The 19905-nt window shown below is 42.2% G+C and overlaps 1 protein-coding gene across 1 annotated transcript in view; it reads left to right on the forward strand.

The window, feature by feature from the left end:
• The window catches only part of Dner (delta/notch like EGF repeat containing), a 303919-nt gene that overhangs the window by 182245 nt on the left and 101769 nt on the right, over positions 1–19905 (forward strand). The window contains exon 6 of the mRNA XM_005361514.3: positions 15965–16118. Within this exon, the coding sequence (XP_005361571.1) occupies positions 15965–16118 (154 nt within the window). The remainder of the gene's footprint in view (positions 1–15964; positions 16119–19905) is intronic.

Consider the following 19905-nt stretch of genomic DNA (forward strand, 5'->3'; position numbering starts at 1 on the left):
ATCTTACCATGAGTGTAGCTTTCCTGCCATCAGTAGAAGATGCAATCTTACCATGAGTGTAGCTTTCCTGCCATCAGTAGAAGATGCAATCTTACAAGAGACTTCTTGGTCCTCCGGCTCTTGCAAGCTTTGTAGCCTTTCTTCTGAGATGTCCAGTGAACCTTACCTATAGAGGTTGTGTTGTAGATGTATAAATAGGTTCTGGGCAACACATGATCTGTATTATAACTTTCTGTAATGGTCTTTTTCTGTTGCAAAGGGAAGTTTCTTTGAGGAGAGGTGAGAACTACACTTATCTATGGGTATAATATTTAAAAGATAAATATTTAAAATGTGTTAGGAGTTATACTGATTTTGGAAAATGGCACTAGTGTTTCTACAAGGGCTTACAACACCAGGCTTGACTCCCCTCCTGTTGAGTGGGCCATAAGTCTAATTAGACAGCTATTGGTTACTGCCCATACATAAGTGCCACCATTGCACCCTTGAGAACATCTCACCATTCTGGCCACCAATGTGACGTGTAGACATCACAGGTAGGTAGAACTGTTCATTGTTTCCTTCCTTGTCAGGTTGCATAGTGCCTTCCAGTATTGTAAAAGCTAACCTTCAGGTTAGAGAAAACTTTCAGGTCAGCTCCAATCTTCCAAATTCCCTCATAGGGTGTGGCATCTTGAGCAACAACAGGGACTCACCTTTAATCTCTGAAAGGCAACTAAGGGAACTAGTAATAGCCTATATTGTCTTGAGTCTCTTGGACCACTCAAATGGATGTTTCTCATACCTGGTTACAGGGGTTTTTGTTAGACAGTCTATACTTTTGCAGGGGAAAGCATTATTGTCTAAACTGTCATAACCTCATTTAAATTATATATAATATATGTATATATAATTATATATACATGTAATTATGTGTATTATATGTAATTTTAGGTAAATATAAAACAACATGATTCAAATGATCTTTTAAAGCAATCCTAGTCTTATTTATCACTCCACTTGCCTTCTCTTTCTGTATTATCCTTTTCCCCCACTTCTCAATTAAAATCTCCCAGTGTTCCTCCTTCATAGCTCCTGTATCCTGCTATTTTCCTCTCTGGAATCCCTTTTCCAACCCCATGATCATTTTTTACTTTCCTAGTTTCTGTGGACCTCCAGGTTATATACTCACATCTGAAGATTTGGCATTAAGAACCTCACATGAGAGAGAACACACAGTGTTTGTCTTTCTGGGTCTGGATTAACTCAGTCCATATAATCTATTCTAGTTCCATCTATTTACTCACAAATTTCATGATGTCATTTCCTTTACAGCAGAATAGTATTCCATGGTGTATATGTGCCACATTTTCACTATCCATTTATCAATTGAAGGACATTTAAGTTGTTTCTATTTCCTGGCTATTGTAAACAGAGCGGTAGTTAGCATGGCTGATCCCATCTGTATCTATGGGGTAGAATACCATCCTTTAGGCATATGCCAAGGAGTGATTTATCTGGGTCATACAGTAGATTTTATATTAAATTTGTGTAAACTATCCACACTTGTTTTCAGAGTGGCTATATTAATTTTTAGTTCAATCAAAAGTGAATGAGGGTTTCCAATCCTCACATCCTTGCAAGAATTTATTGTCCCTGATTTCCTTAATCTTAGTCAAAGTTGTTTTAATTTGCATTCATTCCCATAATAGCTAAAGATGATGAACGCTTTTTGAGGAATTTCTTAGTTATTTTTATTTATTCTGTTGAGAACTGTCCATTTGGTTGATGGTCCAATTTTTAACTGGGTCACTTTTTTTTCTTGACATTTTTTGTGTTCTTTATGTGTCTTGGATATTAATCCTGTGTCAGGTGTATAACTGTCAAATATTCTTTCATATTCTGTAAACTTCCTTTTTACTCAGTTGGTTATATTTTATATTTATGAACTTTAATTTTTATGAAGTCCTATTTTTCAGTAAGTGGCCTTAATTTCTGGGCAAATAAAGTCTTGTTCAAAAAGTTTCTACACCTACTTTTTTTTTTGGAGACTGTTCCTATTTTCTCCTAGACATTTTAGTGTTTCAGATTTCACATTCAGGTCTTCGATCTGCTTGAAGATGATTTCTTTTTTTAAATTATTATTTATTTATTTATTAAAGATTTCTGTCTCCTCCCTGCCACCGCCTCCCATTTCCCTCCCCCTCCCCCAGTCAACTCCCCCTCTCTCATCAGCCCTAAGAGCAGTCAGGGTTCCCTGCCCTGTGGGGAGTCCAAGGACCTCCCACCTCTTGAAGATGATTTCTGTTTAGGTTGATGGATAGGGGTCTAACTTTATTACTCTATGTGAGGACATTCAATGTTTCCAGTACCATTTTGTTGAAGATGCTATATTTTCTCCAGCATGTTTTTGGCACCTTTGTCAAATGTCAAATGGCTGATATTGTTTGGATACTTTATTCTGTTCTGTTAGTTTACATGTCTATTTTTGGTGCCAGTATCATACTGTTCTTTTTGTTACTATATCTCTGCAATAGCTTGAAATCTGCTATGGTAATTCCTCCAGACTCATTCTTTTTCTCCACAGGATTGTTTTCGCCACACTCTGGATTTTAGGATGTTTAGTGCCTTGAGTTTTAATTGGTGGCAAAGGTTCTAGGAATTCAGTGATTCAATCCACAAAGTGACAAGGGTTGACAGTCAGAATTGTCCATAGGACCAATCCAGTACCATCAGAGAGTTTGGTAGACAGGTGCCTGGGAGTTTCTTCTCCACCAAGAATTAAGTGATATTCTTTCCCCAGGCCAAGTGCTGATACAGCTCCTGCCTGGTGTGCAGGACTTTATCAAACATGCTTGGCATCCCTTGGAGAGGACATAGACACATTGAGGAAAGGCCACGTGAAGGCATTCTGAGAAAGTGTGGTATCTACAAGTCAAGCAGTCAAGTCTCAGGAGAAACCAGTCCTGCTTACACCTTGAACCATAGATCTGTAAGAAATGTTTATGATGGTCAATCCACTCAGACTGTAGTACTGTATCATTGTGACCCTTACAGACAAGTATAGGAAGATCAGGGAAGAAACCCATGAGGTAGCTGTTGGCATACTGCAGGAACATAAAGTCCCCTGCACAGTGACCCTCAACGGGACTCAACTCCAGGGCCACTGGATTCAAGAGTGTAGTAGACTTTTGGGGGTCACTCCCTTCAGATTCTGTGCACCAATGTTTCTCTCATCACCTCTCCAGAACGCTACCTGATGATGCCCTGTTTGTACTTAGTCATCAGTACACCTCTGTGTACTGTCACTTCTAAGAATGTCTTTACAATGGGTTTGAATCTGCACCCACCTGCCTGTGACTAGCTTCAGGGCATGATCTTCTTCCAGTTGGCAAAATAATAAATACCAATTCTGTGTGGTTACTGGGAGGATTAGTGGAGGTGGTACTCACATGATCTGTGACCCATGGTGGGGTCTTCTCCACGGCATGAGAATTTGGCACTTGTCCTGATCCTGTCGGATTTCCACCCTTAGAGGGTGTCCCAATAGGCTTATCATCTTTGCTTCCATGGACAGTGACCCCAGAAAGATGCTGAGAGGCTCTGTCTTCTCCCATAGCTCTTTCTCATTAATAGCTTACCTGTACCATTTCTATTTTCCTAAAGCTTTCCCCCCTTACAATTTTCTTTTACTATAACAAAGAAAGGCTTAAATAGAATTTTTTTTTTACTTTAAATAGAATTTTTAAATGAGAAAATAGTATGGCATGCCTTGACTTATGGAATCAAGGGTTTTTTGTTTTTTTTTTTTGAGGGGAAGGAAATTCAATAAAAGATGGCTTTTCAGTGATGTCAAGTCAAGCTTCACTTTTGTTTGGATTAGAATGTAGCAGTGGACATGTACACATGTTGATTAAGGCTGAAGACATGCAAATCTCATGCCTCACCCCAGACACCTCAGGACTGCCGAGAAGACCCTAGGTGCCAGGATGTGGTTAGAAAATGGTCCCAAGCAATCCCATTCTGCAAAGGCACGCTCCGAGTCTTAGGGAAACTTTTTACAAAATTTCCTGAAAGTCATTTTCTTTCTCCTCCCTCGAGGGATAAAGTTAACTCTATTGTCCTTTCAAAGGAATGCATAGGGCTCTTTATAGAAATGTACTGTTTTCTATTATTTTTTAAAAGATTTATTTTATGTATATAAATGTTTGGCCTGCATGTATATGTTATGTATGCATCAGAGCTGATATTCCCAAAGGCCAGGAGGGGGCATCAGATTCCCTGGAACTGGAGTTATAGACCCTGCAAGCCAACATGTAGGTGCAAGGAATTACACCTGGGTCCTCTGCAAAAGCAGCCAGTTCTCTTAACCTCTGAGCCATTTATCTGGTCCCTTGTTGACTATTTGAAATTTCATGTTTAAGCCAAAGGAATAAACTGTGAATTCGTGGATGTCATGGCTGGAACTCAGTGTTTAGATGGCACGTATAGCTCTGCTTAATGTTTGATTTTCAAGAGGATAGGCTGCTATATTTGCAGTTAATTGTCTCAAATAGTGCAATGGTGTCTAAGACCGCTCTTAGAGTAAATGTATGGACTGGGAGCCATAGGAGCATGTTTTTGAAATTATACATGTAATGAATCACAGAGCAGGACGACCTGGCCGGGAGACAGGGACCGCAAACAGGCCGTGCTTAGTGAGGTCTCCTTTGAGTACCGCGCTTCCCCAAAGAGGCATCAATTTGTCTCCGTGGCCAGGTTCCAGCTGCTCTTGTGTGGCCTCAGCTAAGGAAAAGACATTTATAGGCATTTTGACATTGTAAGTAGAAATCTCTTAAATTTTGTGTCCAAATAATCCTTTTTGCCTCTTGAAGCATGAAGACAGGATTTTGAAAAGGGCTAAATTCAGTCTAGTCTAGGCATGCTAGACTATCCTTCCAATATTTTGTAGCTATAATTCATTTATACTTAGTCAAAGAAAGCTATGTTAGGCTATTTTTAAAAAAGATTTTTATTTATTTATTTAGGTTCTTCAAGACAGGGTTTCTCTGTAGCTTTGGAGCCTGTCCTGGAACTAGCTCTTGTAGACCAGACTGGTCACAAAGATCCACCTGCTTCTGCCTTCCAAGTGCTGGATTAAAGGTGTGCACCACCACCACGTGGCTTATTTTTTTTTAATTTATTTGGTGGTGGTGGTGGTGTGTGTGTGTGTCTGTGCATCTATGTGTCTGTATGTATCTTTGTGTGTGTGTGCATATGTATTTGTCTTTGTGTGTGTATCTGTCTATGTGTCTGTGTGTGTGGGGGGGGGCAAAGGAGAACGTCAAGTGTTCTCCTTATCACCCTCCGCCTATTCTTTTGAGTCTGGGTCTCTTCTTTAACCTGGATCTTGAATTTTCCTGGCCATGTTGGAAGCCAGCAAGACCTGCTGGGTTTTTAATCTCTGCCCTGCTCAGAGCTGGGCTTAGTATTTCATGGGTGTGAAGTCAAATTCTCACGTTGCAAGCATTCTTTACTGCTGAGCCATCTCTTCAGCACAATGGTTAGAAGTTTCTACCCTGGTGTTAGTGCTTATCAACTCTGTAATTTCAGGTCCAGCGCCCAACTAGTCTGGTTTGCACAGCTGAAGGGGTGGGCTAATGGATTCTTAGATGAAGATAATACGACAAGATATTCTGAAGTCTTGGTTGCCATAGATTCAGTTCCTTGGGGCATCTCTGTGGTTCAGGTTGGAATCCGGCTCCTGCTGTGTGGTTTTATGAGTGACAGAAGCTAGTCGTGTCTCTCCCACTTCTAACCTAAAGCTTATGACCCCAACATCTCTGCAAATAGATATGCTAAAAGCCCTCGTTCCTGGAATCCTCTTTATAGACAGTGGTTCCTGGAACTCCTCCAAATGCTAGGAGCAAGAAAATTCCAGACAATACTCCTCAGTGCTGCAGTTAGCATACTGAAGTCTTCAGAAAGCTTACTCTCTCTCAGCCATTGCAGATTGGAACTCCTCTCTTCCAGCTGAGGCTCAGGCTGGGTGTGCCCCACTCATGACCTCTGGCTGCTCAGGAAGTGGAGGGGTGGCCACGCTTGCCTCCACCTTCCTTTGGCTTACCCCTCTCTTCAGGCATGCTGGGCTGCTTGGATGGAAATGTGCTCTGTTTCTTGATCCATGTCTACAAAGGGGAAAATATGTCAGTCCCTTGGGGCGAGCCCAGCTTTGCCTACACACAAGGACGTGAAATAAATCTCTGGAGTGAGACTTGTCCAGGATGCTCCCCACCACTGTCTCCCAATACTAGCAACAGCTGGTTCCTCAGGGGCGAGCTGGATACAGTGCTGAAGTGAATATTTTCTTTCTTGGTCCATAGCCAGGCTCTCAAAAGAAGAACAGCACATTTCATTATGGAAAATTTCAGCGTATATGAAAGCAACGAACAGTCTGGTACAGTGCTATGTCTGCATTGCTCGGCTCCACCAATCATCAACCCAGTAGACAGGTTTTGACCTTGCCAACATTCATATGCTGAACTGTGAATAACCCAGATGTCCTTTGGAAGCCAGCTGGTCTCTCCTGTAAATCAGTGTTGGATGGGAGAGTTCTTTGGAGCAGAATGGGTTGAAGCATCTTTGCTGCATTTTTCTCAGGCACTGGAACCTGTTAGGCACTCCTTGGTTCAGGATGCAGGATGCTCTTTCAAATCCTTGTTGCAGTTAGGCCCTTTGTATGGACCAATGGTCCATACAAACCAGTGGATATGTCTGAGATTTTACACACACACACACACACACACACACACACACACACACGGGGGAGAGAAAGAAACAGAGAGAGGGGGTCCTGATCTTATATAGAATCCTCCTGCAGTATCTGCTTTATTTATTTTAATTTAATGAAACTCCAACATTCAGTATAACCGCCATCTTAGCTTTAAGTTCCTCTCCTTTGGCAAAGGATAAATAAGGTTCTCCATATAAGTCAGACTCCTTATTTCCATGACAAATACAGAGAAGAACTTTTAAAGGGGGGAGAATTTGTTTTGACTCATGGTTTCAGAGCCCATGGCTGTGCAGTTCCTTCACACTTGGGCCTTTGGCAAAGCAGAAGCATCCCAAGGGAAGGGCACGAGGGGAGAAAGCTTCTCGCCTGACAGGAACAGGAGAAACAGGACAGGGAGGAGAGAGAGAAGAGAGACTAGTGGCAAGAAATAGCCACCAAGAATGTGCTTCCACCAACCCATGTCCTAGCTCACAGGGACCCATCTCTAGCAGCGGGTGTTTCTGTGTCAAAAGTGTCTTCTGTGTACCTTTCTTACGGAGAAGGTAACATGGAATTTGTTCTTTTCATATTTTTATTTTTAAATATTTATTTTTATGCTATGTGTTTGCCATCATGTGCCATGTGTTTGCCATCATGTATCTGATGCCTAAGGATGCTAGAGGAGGCCACTGAATCCCCTGGAACTGGAGTTAGCAACCATTGTGAGCCACCACGTGGTGCTAGAAATTGAACCCAGGTCCTCTGGAGGAGCAGTTAGTGCTCTTTGCTACTGAGCCATCTCTTTAGTCCCAAGTTCTGATTTTGAAAGTGCAAAATACAGTTATTTTGGGGCTGGCCTGTCTGTCCACTTCTTTCTGTGAGATTTTCTGAAGATGTAAAAAAGACAAAGGATGAGACATTCAAAATAGGCCTTGTGTGTCGTGTTGGGGAGTGCAAATTCACTCATCTATTAAGCTCTATATTATACAATGTCATCAGTGTTTTATAACACTGGAAAGAAAAAAATACCAACCTAGGCCAGAATAGAGGCCTCCATAAGTCAGGTGGCAAGAGCTGAGTTAGGAGGAGGAAGTAGTCATGTAGGCTGCAGAGCCCTGTGTAGTTCAAATGATTTAGCGTAGCTAGCTCAGAAGGGAAAGCTGGGTGCTCACATTGTCTGCATGTCATTATTGGACTCACAGCATGAGTGAGTTTTCCTGGAACACGAGTGAGCTTCCTTGGATATGACTTGCTCATGGTGCTTCACATGGTGTAAGGTGCCTGCTGTTCTTGACGGCATCCTCATGGGCAAATTCACCTGTAGGGATGTTTCTTATGGGTACTTCTAATACTTAATTGATGGTGTAAATGAAGTAGGAGCTCAGTGAGAACAGTTTTCCAGAGGAACAAGAAAATACAGCCAGGGATGGGCTCTGCTGGCCAACTTGATTTAAGAGTAATGAAAAACCCTGATCGTATTGAGGAAGGACCTTCCTTCCTTCCCTTCGTCCCTTCTTCCATCCCTCCCTCACTTCTTCCCTCCCTTCCTTCCTTTTCTTTCATTCTTTCTTCCTTATTTGGAGACAGAGTTTCTGTTTCTGTTATGTACTCAAGGACGACTTTGAACTCCTGATCCTCTTGCACCTCCCAAGTGCTGGGTTTACAGGCATGTGCCACCTGGCTTTTTATTTCTGTGAGATGGGGTTTCACACTGTGGCCCAGGCTAGCCTCAAACTTGTGCTAATCCTCCTGCCTTTGTCTACTAAAATCATGAGTATGAACCACCATGCTCAGCTAAATTCTATACCTGTCTAATTGTTTAAGACATTTGTCCTTTCTATTAGTCATTGAACGCCATCAAAGGCGATCCCTACTCCACTACATTCCCGGTCCTCTCATATTGACCTATACTCCCTAGCACTGTGTGGCAGGGTGTATCTGTTGTCACTCTAAGCTCTCACCTTCCCAGCAATGTGTCCACTTCTTACATTGTAATATAGGCTGTGCAAGCAGCCGTGATTTCATTCTGCCCTTCACCATTTCTCTAGAACACACAGGATCACGACACATGGTGGGCGCAAAGCATGTTTGCTGAATAAGTGTGATTAGCGAATAAGTGCTAGGCAGCCTCTCTTTTTAAATGATCTAGAAAGAAAGAGTCATTTTATAGTGTGGAATAAAGATACTGCACATGTTTGGAAAACCGCCTAAGACTGACCTCGTTATATGAAAATTGAAGAAGTGAACAAAATGTTCCTAAGTGGCTCTTCAGATTCTGTTCTAACGAGGCCGTAGGACCATTTGTTTCGGGTTGGTTATTATGTAGATACAGAAAGTTATAGTAAAGAGACAAGGTAACACAGTACCAAGGAACATTTGTGCCAATATCTCCTTGGATCTCATTTGGCACATCCTTCCCAAGTTTTACACCATGCCAGAGGGCAGAGCTTATCAAGTTGTCTGTATCAGTGATTCCCAATATTGACACAAATCAACATTTGTGATTGGAACATTTCTTAAGGTGCACTGTACAGTGCTTAGCAGCATCTCCAAACTCCATTCATTAGATGCTAATAGCAGGTCCCCAGGTATCTGTCCAGATATTGATAAACATATCCTATTGGTTGCTAGAGAATCACCATTCTGTATGATTTCATATCTGATTATGTGTATTTTTCCGTGGCTAACTACTCTCTGCAACTGCTCTAATCTGTCCACTTTGGCTTCTGAATCTTTCTTAAATGTTCTTTTTAAAACATATTTTAATTAATTAATTAATTAATTAATTTATTATGTATACAGTGTTCTGTTTGCATGTAGGCCTGCAGGTCAGAAGAGATCGCCAGATCTCATTACAGATGGGTGTGAGCCACCATGTGGTTGCTGGAAGAATAGCCAGTGTTCTTAACCACTGAGCCACCTCTGCAGCCCAATACCCTACGCAAGTTCTCCTGGAGGTCTTTTTACTGCCAGTTGACTTTACCTGGGTGTCTTTCCTCTGACGATCTTTCTCTGTACACTCTGCTCAGCTTCATGGAGTCACTGTCTGTCTCCAGTTGTTGCTATGCCAGCATATCTTTCTCAAAATCCTGTTCTTTACAACCCTCAAACAGTTCTTGGAATGAAGTTGGTGCTCAATGAGCTGTTGAATGGGTGGGTACGTGAATCCATGTATTATTGAACATTCCTTTAACCTGGAACTCTTCCGTGTAAGCCTCTGAGAGAAATTCATTTATATACAAATGGAATATTTGACTTCAAGCTGTGGAGGAAAATTGATATTCTATCCTCAGTTTGAGAATTAATCTCTGAATGACACCCTTCATATTACTTCAAAATTACATTTACCTATACACGAACAATATTTTGACAGGGGAGCATTTTTCAGCAATTTAGCCGAGCTATTAACTTCAAAGACATCTGCTTTGTCTCTTAGGCTGGCAGCATTAATCGAACCCAGATTGGAGAAATTATGGGTAGCACATGAACTTTCTCAAGGAGTCTTCAATGATTAAACAATAGTTTTCCATAAAACTATACCAACATAACTTCTCCTAGCATGAATATTCGCTATTTCTTACAAGTCAACAGTCTTGGAACTATAGAGTTCTCTTTTACCAACTGAGTTTGTTCTTTGGTAATTTTACACACGTACGTAATGTGCTCTGACTACCCCTCCCCATTGTGCCCCTCTCATCACTCTCAACCCCTTTTCCTGCTAGTCCCTTTTTCAGATTTGTGACTTTTGGTTTGGCTTTGTAACCCATTTGGTTTAAGCAGTGCCATGTGTGTGGCCATTCAATTGGAACCTGATGGAGTAAGAGCACAACTAAAAACAACATCCACCCCCCCTTCCATAAAAATCTGTCACGAATGAGCAGTTCAGTACTGAGGGTGTGGGTCCCTGAGTTCCTGCTCCCCCCAAACTGAACCTTTTAATATTACAGGGAAGTTCATTGTTCTTGCACAAACTTGAACTTTACTGGTGTGTGCTGCAAAAGATGCGAAGATTTAACCAAAAATGTTTCATATTCATGGATATTTAAACATCTGTTAATTTCCTTCCTTACTCATCAACCAAAATTAAAATCCATTCAGTGTTTTGCTTTGTCAAAAAAGCAGTGACATTAGCAGTCTCTTGTCACTTCTTTCAGGGCTCTGCTTAAAGCGAAGCAAACTAAAGCCTACGCCTCTGTTTTAGCTTTAAATTCCAATAAAAGCCAACCCGATAGTATTTGATTTGGGTGTCTTAATAATTTATGTTTACCATCAAGATGTTTCACATGGTACTCGCTGGGTAAGTTGAGTGCAAATCGCATCTCTCAGTTAACCAAGGTGATTTATCTGTAGCATAGAATGTCTGATACAAACCAAGCAAATTCTAGGTGACAGTTGCCTTTACCAATGGCCTTTGGCAATCTATACTACCATAGGCCTGTCTGTTTTGGGGGTGTACATAGTATCTATTATAGATTCCAAAGGTGGTCACAAATTTCCCTCTGTACACAGAGCTCCAGACACAACTCTTGCAAATATTGAATGCCTACTCTCTTTTGCATTTGAGCAAAGAAAAGTTTCCTATTTAAAAATCTCTTTGCTAACGGTCCTCATGTAGCTTCAGCTAGCCACGGTATCTCTGCAAACACAACCGAGAGGAAAGCCAGCATCATGGAACACTGGATAAGCCTGCTGTTTTGTGTCTAATAAAGACCATGTCCTTGAACTGAAGGAGAGTAGATTGGGAAGATCAAAACAGGAACTCATCCTGTTCCCGTAGCGAAAAGAAACCGCATAAACCCTGGCACTTTGATCATATTCAAGGTTGTTTTTTTTTTTTTTTTGGTCTGGCCTCTTGCTTGGTCTGCTGAAGCTGAGGACCTACTGCTGCTCTTCAGTTCAGCCACTTGTTGGGAAGGGCACCCTTCTATGGTGTAAAACATGATCTCCTGCGCAAGGGATAGGCTTTCTTAGAAGGCAAGTCTGATGCAGGCAGGAGGGCAGAAATAGAAGACTCTAGAAGTGTAACTATGAATGGAACCAATGGCAAATGAAAGCCATTTTGCTTAATGACTTCAGTGGGTGTTCCAGGAACATAAAGATGAGTCAATACTAAGAAAACTAACAGGACACAAATGAAAGCAATAATAATCTATATAGAACCTAAAATGACACTGATACAATTCAACAGTCATTACTGCATCCCAACAATGGGATAAATTCTAAAAACATCATTGTGACCAAAATAACCCAGCTGTTGATGTGACTGAGTCCCAGAGAAGGGTGACATCATTACTTGTAATTGATACCATTTTTGTTCTGTCTTGTGTTGTTCAGATAGCCTTGAGACTCAAGCAAAAACTGGCTCATGTTGAAAGGCCAGTGTGATGACTGGTGACAAAATCCTGGCATTTTATGTCAGGAATGATCACTAGGGAAAACAATGGGCATCAGGAGGATGGAACGAGGAAGCTCTGATGCCACCTACTAAGAAATCTAAATGTCTAGAAGGATTTTCAAGAAATGTACGACAATAGTTAAGCTGGACTGAGAGACGAAGTATATTAAAGAGAAGTATGGACAACTCTGTCTTCTTTTGGGGGGAAGGAAGGTATGGGTTGTGCTGTTAGGGTATGGGATGGAGGTCCTGAACTTCTCTAAGATTAGTGGTTTCTATTGCTGTGATGGAAAACCATGACTAAATAGCAAGTTGGGAAGGATGGGGTTTATTTGGCTTAAACTTCAGCATTGCTATTCATCAGTGAAGGAAGTCAGGACAGGAACTCAAATAGGACAGGATCCTGGAGGCAGGAGCTGATGCAGAGGCCATGGAGGGGAGCTGCTTCTTGGCTTGCTCAGTGCACCTTCTTGTAGAACTCAGGACCACCTGCCCAGGGATGGCACCACCCACCATGAGCTGGGCCTGCCCCCATTAATCACTAAATGAGGAAATGCCTTACAGCTGGATCTCATTAAGCCATTTCTTCAGCAGCGGCTCTTCCCTCTGATGACTCTGGCATGTGTCAAGTTGACACAGAAAACCAGTCAGTACAGTGGTATACCAGTAATAACAGTACTCATTGGGCTGAGGCAGGAGAGTTATGAATTTAAGGCCAGTTTTTACAAGATCACAAAACAACAGTTAGGGCAGGTATCTGGGGTAAAGGGTAGGAAGAGAGAGTGGGGTGCAGCGATTGTAGGCAGGGCTTTGGAACAGTGATGATAGAATGCCTACCACAGGGCTGTGGGATGGCCCAGTCACTAGAGCGAATGCCAGTAGGAAGACCTGAATCTGATCCCCAGAACCCAAAGGCATGGCGGTCTGTGATCCCAGTGCTGGGAAAGTGGAGACAGGCAGAACCCCGGGGCTTGTCGGAAAGTCAGCCTCACCTTTTTGGTCAGTTCCAGACCAATGAAAGATCCTGTGTTTTGAAGTAGTGGACGGGGCCTGAGAAGCTACCCCCAAGGTAGGACCTCCACAGATCCTCTCCCCAAGGTGTGGCCTCCACATGTACATGCGTACCCTTGCACACTCACTTGCACACCTGTGCACCTGCAGCTCACTAACACTCTGCCTATCCTTATCTCTTTGCCCCCCTCCAAGAGTACCTATTCAGGTTCAGGACTTGAGGAGAGAGCTAAGAAATGTGCTTTTTTTTCCAGATTATTTTAAAAAAGTATTTTAACTAAGTAGCTTTATTCATTGACTGTAATAAAGGCAGAACATGATGTAATAGGAAGGCAAATACAGATGAATTGAACTCTGGGTAAGTTTTGAGGGCTATGTAGTCTTCTACGTTGCCACTCTAGAAGACAGTAGTCATACATATCTTAAACTCATTACTCTTGGTAATTTTTTTTTCGACTTTTTTACAGGCACTACCATCCTTACAGACCTGAGGACTTTAGTGCCAGCAAATCTCCATATTATAAAGGCAAACTTAATTTTTCATTATTTGATAATTTCATACATGGCATATATTACATTTTTATCAATCAACCCTTCTCTCCTCCAGTTTTTCCCTACTCTTTTTCTCTCCCAACTTAATCCGCTCTCTGTTTTTTAAAAGCATGCAGCCTACTTAATGCTGTCTGTGTGCACACAGGTGTAGGAGCCCCTCCTGGAGCTTTTCCAGGGTCTTACCCTTGAAGAAACCTCTTCCTCCCCCGAGCAGTCATCAGCTGCCAACAGCTCCTCAGTTAGGGGTGGGACTTCATGGGCGTCTCCTCCATCCAGGCAGAGATTTTGGCTGACTTGATTTGTGCCCGTCTTGTGCACACAGTCACAACTGCTGTGAGCTTGTGTGTGCAACAGTCCTGCTGTGTCCAAAAGAACAACAGTTTCACTGGCGACATCCATTAACTCTGCCTCTTCCATGCTTTCTGCCTCGGTGTTCACTAGTCGTCTTCTCTTGCCTCCCCTGACTTTATCATGATTTATACTGTTTTGCATGTTGGAGTCAGCCCTGCAGGGAGGTGCAGTCTCCATTTCCCTTCCCTCTCCATCCCTAAGCCCTCCTAAACCCTTTTGTATCCCCACCCCTTTATGGCTTTCTTTTCTTTAATTGTCGTTACACACACACACACACACACACACACACACACACACACACACACACTTTCTTTCTCTCTCTCTTTCTCTCCCCTATTTATAAAAACACAACTTCTGTATAAAGTTTCTTGTATGCATGTTTTCAGGGCCAATCATTAGCTATTGGGGAGCCACAGTTGTACGCTCTTCTCTGGAAGGGAGATTGCTCACACTCCCAGCATTCCTCAATTGTCTCGGGTTGAGGCCTGATGAGCATTCCTCCTTTTACATTAGTATGTTCATTGGTGTCATCCTTATCCAGATCATCTTTAGGAAGTCATGTTGATGGCAATTCATGGGTGTAGCTTCTCTGACATTTCTCGGAGACACAATCTCACAGCAAATTTCCTGTTCTTCTTCTGGCTCTCATAATCTTCCCATTCTTTTTTCTGTAATGATCCCTGAGCCTTCCATTCAAGAGTCGTATTGTAGATATATTTGTAGTTATTGGGTGCTGCAACTCCACACATTAATGGTTGCAGTTTTCTGTAATGGTTTCTGTCTGTTGCAAAGAGAAGTGTCCTTGGTGAGGCGTGAGAAATATACTTACCTGAGGCTATAATGATAAATATTTAGGATATAGTTAGGGATTATGCTGGTTTAGTAACATGGGGATTGTAGGTTCTCCTGCAAGATCTGTGACTTCCTTAGGTGGCTGGTGAGGTTTCTAGTACCAAACATGATTGACTCTCGTTGAACAGTCTTAACGAATTAGAGAGCTGTTGGTCAGTGTGGATGTACACATGCCTCTAGTGTCCCCTTAGGGCTGCTGTGCCATGTGGGTGGTTGTCGTGGGTTATAGGCATCACAACTGGGACTGGGACTGTTGGGTGCCTCCCTTCTTGGCAAGCTTGTGTGGCATCTCTGGTACCGTGAAAGCTGGTCCTCAGGGAGGAGGCTTTCAAGTCGACCCAGTTCTGGTCCTCTGGGCCCTGTCTAAAGAGCATGACATTTTCAGAAATAGGGACTTAGGGATGTCCAGTTTGGTTTGGGCTTTTCAGCTACTTCAAAAATAAAGCTTCAAGTTAAAGTCGTTTCTTTGAGTCTGATGTTTGAATTGTACTGTATTAAGGTCATGTGATTATAACAATGAAATGTAATTCTTCTTGAATCGGATTCTTTATACGTTCCCTTGCTCCCAGGGACTGTTTGAGATCAATTTATAAAGTGACTCAGTGAGTCTGCTTGGTGCACTGGAAAGATGGGCCAAGTAGGCCATTTGGTAGCATTGGGTTGCGAGCATCATCCATGCTGAGGATTCTGATGGTTGGCATGGTACCTAATTCTCATGACTGAAGATTATATACTATGGCAAAGCTGCCATTCCTATGGGTCAGCGAAACTTCATTTTCAGTTTAAAACAAGTTGTTCTTTCTATTTCTATTTTCAGAAGATTGAGAGTGGTTGGGATAAATATGAATAAGCTATAAAAATGAATAAGCCCAAAAATTAAACTGCAAACAGCCACATACTATTTTTCACATAACGCGATTTACCTGGATTATGACATAAAGTTGGGTGATAAAATCACTTAGCACTGATATTTTTATAAAAGGACACAGGACCTTGGAACCTCCAATGTCATCCAAAGCATGTGTTTTAGAGTATTGTATTCAGGTATTACATGCTCTATTTTTGTGTCTTAGGCAACGTTTTCCTGCACCTGTGAGGACCAGTACATTGGCACATTCTGTGAAGAATTTGATGCCTGCCAGAGGAAACCCTGCCAGAATGAGGCGAGCTGTGTTGATGCAAATGAGAAGCAGGATGGAAGCAATTTCACTTGCCTTTGCCTTCCTGGTAAGGTTCACTTAGCCAGTAGCCAGCGGATGTCTCTCTGGAGAGTGTCCACACATCAATTATGGGCGGGCAAACAATACTTTGTTCAGCTGCTGGACAAAAGGTTCTCATTTGAACTTCTCAGTCTGCATATACTTAAGGACTGGAAGAAGGAAGTGCACACGGGCCTAACACACCCCTTACCTTGCTTTCAGATGATAGGATGTAGTCTATCAGGTTTTTTTTTTTTTTCCTGTTCAGGAAAATGATATTCTTAGTCAAGTAGCAGACCATATGTTTCAGAAAACAATTGCACGAGTCTTGTCTTGAGGTGGGTCACTCCTTGAGCCATTATGCCCTCCTACATTTGTATGTCTGAGTTAGCTTCTTCTCCACCCCACTCATCTAAATGCCTCTCCATTTGAATGTTCCAGGCTACTTTAAGCTCAGGCACCCCCAAATTGAACTCAGTGGCCCCAGGTCTTCACAGGTCATCTTCCTGTCTTCCAGCCAGTCCTCTACATGTTATCCTAGGTGACCCTTACCTTCTATTTCTACACTGTTTTTACATCCAAGTATCCTCTGTTTTACCTCCTGAAACAGTTTGGTTTTCCTTGCTGTAATATACGTGCCAAAAGGGAGAGCTCAAGAGGAAGGCCTTACTTGGGGTCATGATTGCGTGGTTGTTTGAGTCCTTTGTTCTTGGGCTGTGGTAGATAGACTTTGCTTTTATAGTTAATACATTTTCTTCCTTATTTAAGATACGGTGTTCTTGTTTCTGATCATATTTTATTTCTTCTACTAAAATAAAAGCTATTTCGTAGTACCGTTCTCATCAATGGCTGTAAGCTGTTTTAATGTCTTGATTTTTAATAAGGCAGTTGCGCGATTTTCTGAATAGCGTATATTGCCTCCCACCCCCAAATTTCCAAGGGAGATCATGTTTACATGTAGGTGTCATTGCACGTTGCTCAGAGATTAAACAGGTTTCAACATGAAAGGAATGATCTCCTTGCTTCCAGGCTCTTGATGCTTTGAGGCTCTTTGCAGAGATGTGTTGCCTGCTTGAAGCTGTCCACCTGTGGGAAACTCATCCCATGGAAGCTTGCTTTGTTTAGTGGGATTTTAAAACAGCTATAGAGTAACACATACACACACTATTAAAAGTTTTGTTTTCTTTTTGAGAATTTCATATATACATATAATGAAATAGGATTGTATCTATCTTCCATTTAGTACTCCCCCACCCCCAACTTCCCCAGGATCTCTCTCCACATGCCCCTCTCAACTTTTCATATCCTTTTATGATTTTTAAATAAATAGTTGAGTGCGTCTGGTTTGACAGTGTTGGTAGAAGAAAGAGCAGCCCTGCAGGAGGTATTACAGCCTTTGCTAGCGGCAGGGAGGTCAGCTGTTGGGGAACTGAAGGCCTAGCAGCTTAGCTGGAGCCTCTTTGTTGTTATACAAAAGGCACTTTCAGCAAGTCAGTTCCTGCATACCAAAACCTCTTATCTGATCTAGGAGTTGTCTGAGGGAACCCTACCTAAGCAATTCTCAGACTTCCTGGTTTACCAGGTCTGTCTGGGGACTAAGTTATGCGTAGCCTGTGAACCCTTTAGGGAAAAGCGGCTCCAGAAACATCAGATAGCATCTCTGACTTGTCCAAAGGTAACCCCAAAACCCAGATGCCATCACTGAATTCATGGCAGATACAATGGCTCTGTGAAATCTCCCACTACTCCAGGTAGTGCTGCCCATGTGTGCTCACATGCGGGACCATCCACACAGGAGCAGGGACCTACCAGTGGCCAGATCCTCTCCAGCCACCACCAACCGCCAACAGCTCCATCATTCAGGGCAGTGTCCTCGCCCATCTGCGCAGAATTCTGCCTTGCTGGGTTTTATGCAGGCTTTGTACAGTCAGCCAGATTTTTTTTCTTTTTGATTCATGGGCAATCTAGAGATTATGAATATAGTGGATTAGAATTTGACTTGATTCAGCAACAAACTCTTGTCTTTGTTTGGTTTTCATTGGGTTTTTAAAACAATGTCTTGTAAGCAAATCATGACTTACAGAAAAGTCATGTACACTTCTGAATAATGTAAGATGAGCTCTGGCTCATTGTTAAGATTTGTATTACAAGGAAGATGTTATTACCAAGTGGAGTAGCTATTTGTCTTGAAACTGGCAATATTTCAATCCAAGACCTCAAATGCTGCAGGAGACTCTAACAGGAGGTCCTGAATTTGAAAGGAATTGAATCAGGCTTTGTCTAAGTTCTTGGTAATCTCCCATTGCCTGGTCCCCATGTGAGCCTTCTGATTTGAACTGATAAAATTAGCTCTCTTTGGGTCTTGAGCCTGCCTGGGTTTGGGGAGGAACACACACGACTCTCCGTCATGTCAAGTCCGGTCTTTAGTAACACAAAGGAAATATATGACTAAAATAAAATTTAACTGTTTGAGCCAGGATTATTTTATTAAAGCCTTCTAACATCAATAATATAATTTTTCCTCAAAGGAGCCATTTCTTTTCCCTTTTCTGAAAAGAATAGCTGTGATGCGAATTCACAACCGCCACTGCCAAAATTTTATTAGTATTTTGCAGAGGATTTCCATAATGCCTCCAAGCGCCACATTCTTCTGACTAATCGGTGATTTTAGACTGTTTTTAAGAACTCATCATTGCTGAGGCATGTGTAGCCACATTGGTGACCAGAGGGTCAGTGCCTGTGAGGTTGGTCCCAGCATCTACTGAGTCCTCACGCACAGTCCAAGTGTGTAAGTGGACTGTGGCACTGTGCTTAGAGGTGGGCTGTTTTGGTGTTTTAGGCTCGAGGGGATTCAGACCATTCCTCTATTTGTGTGAAATCTGGAGACTGAAGGACACATTCGAGATTTCAGGGTAGATGGGAAAAACAGACGCAGCTCCATCACTCCGTGCCCGTCTCTGAGCTGGGGAGCTTCTCTCAGCATACCAGTGACTCTTAAGTTTTTCATTCACTCTGTGCATAATAGAAGGTACTTGTGGTTCTTGTCAGTATGAAAGCATCACCCCCAGGGGCATTGTCTCTTCTCAGGACCAGAGATGGCACCAGCTAGAAGCTGACTTTTCTGATTTACTGGTTATGTGACCCACCCCCAACCTTCCTTAAAGCCCTGGCAGGTTTCTTTATCTTTAAAATAAAGGATAAGTCAAAGGTCATTTATTCATTTATTCAATAATTATTTATCAAATGCTTATTACATGCCAGGTTTTCTCTGAGTTAGGTGAATACAAGTGCTCGAGTCCTTGTCACAGTTTAGAGGTGGAGATGGCTAAACCACATACATGCATGTGTGTACTGTGGTGTCTGTATGTGTGCATACATGTATATTTGTGCATGTGTGTATATGTATGTGGTCAACAGAAAGAAACAGGGTGTGAGGGGGTTAATGGAGAGGTAAAGCAAAGAGACAGGGTAAGGTAGGTCTACCACAGGGAATGCCTTTCTGCGATTGTGATAAGAGACCCCTATGAAATGAGCTTGTGGACAGTGTAAATATCAGTGGGAAGAAAATGTTAGGTCTACTCATAGGCTATGGCTTCAGTGTCTGTGCTCTCAAAGCCGTTACGTTGAAATGGAACCACCAAGAAGATGGTATTGGAAGGTGAACCTTGGAGGTGATGGGTCACAGGTATGAAACACTCATGAGTAGAGTTGCTGTTCTTATAGAAGAGGCCCCTGCCTTCCTTTCTGTCATGTAAGGACAATAGAAAGCATCATTTATGAAGAGGACCTGGACGAGATACCAAATCTGCTGGTAC

This window comes from Microtus ochrogaster, linkage group LG4, assembly GCF_000317375.1.
Source record: "Microtus ochrogaster isolate Prairie Vole_2 linkage group LG4, MicOch1.0, whole genome shotgun sequence".
NCBI classification, from domain to species: Eukaryota; Metazoa; Chordata; class Mammalia; order Rodentia; family Cricetidae; genus Microtus; species Microtus ochrogaster.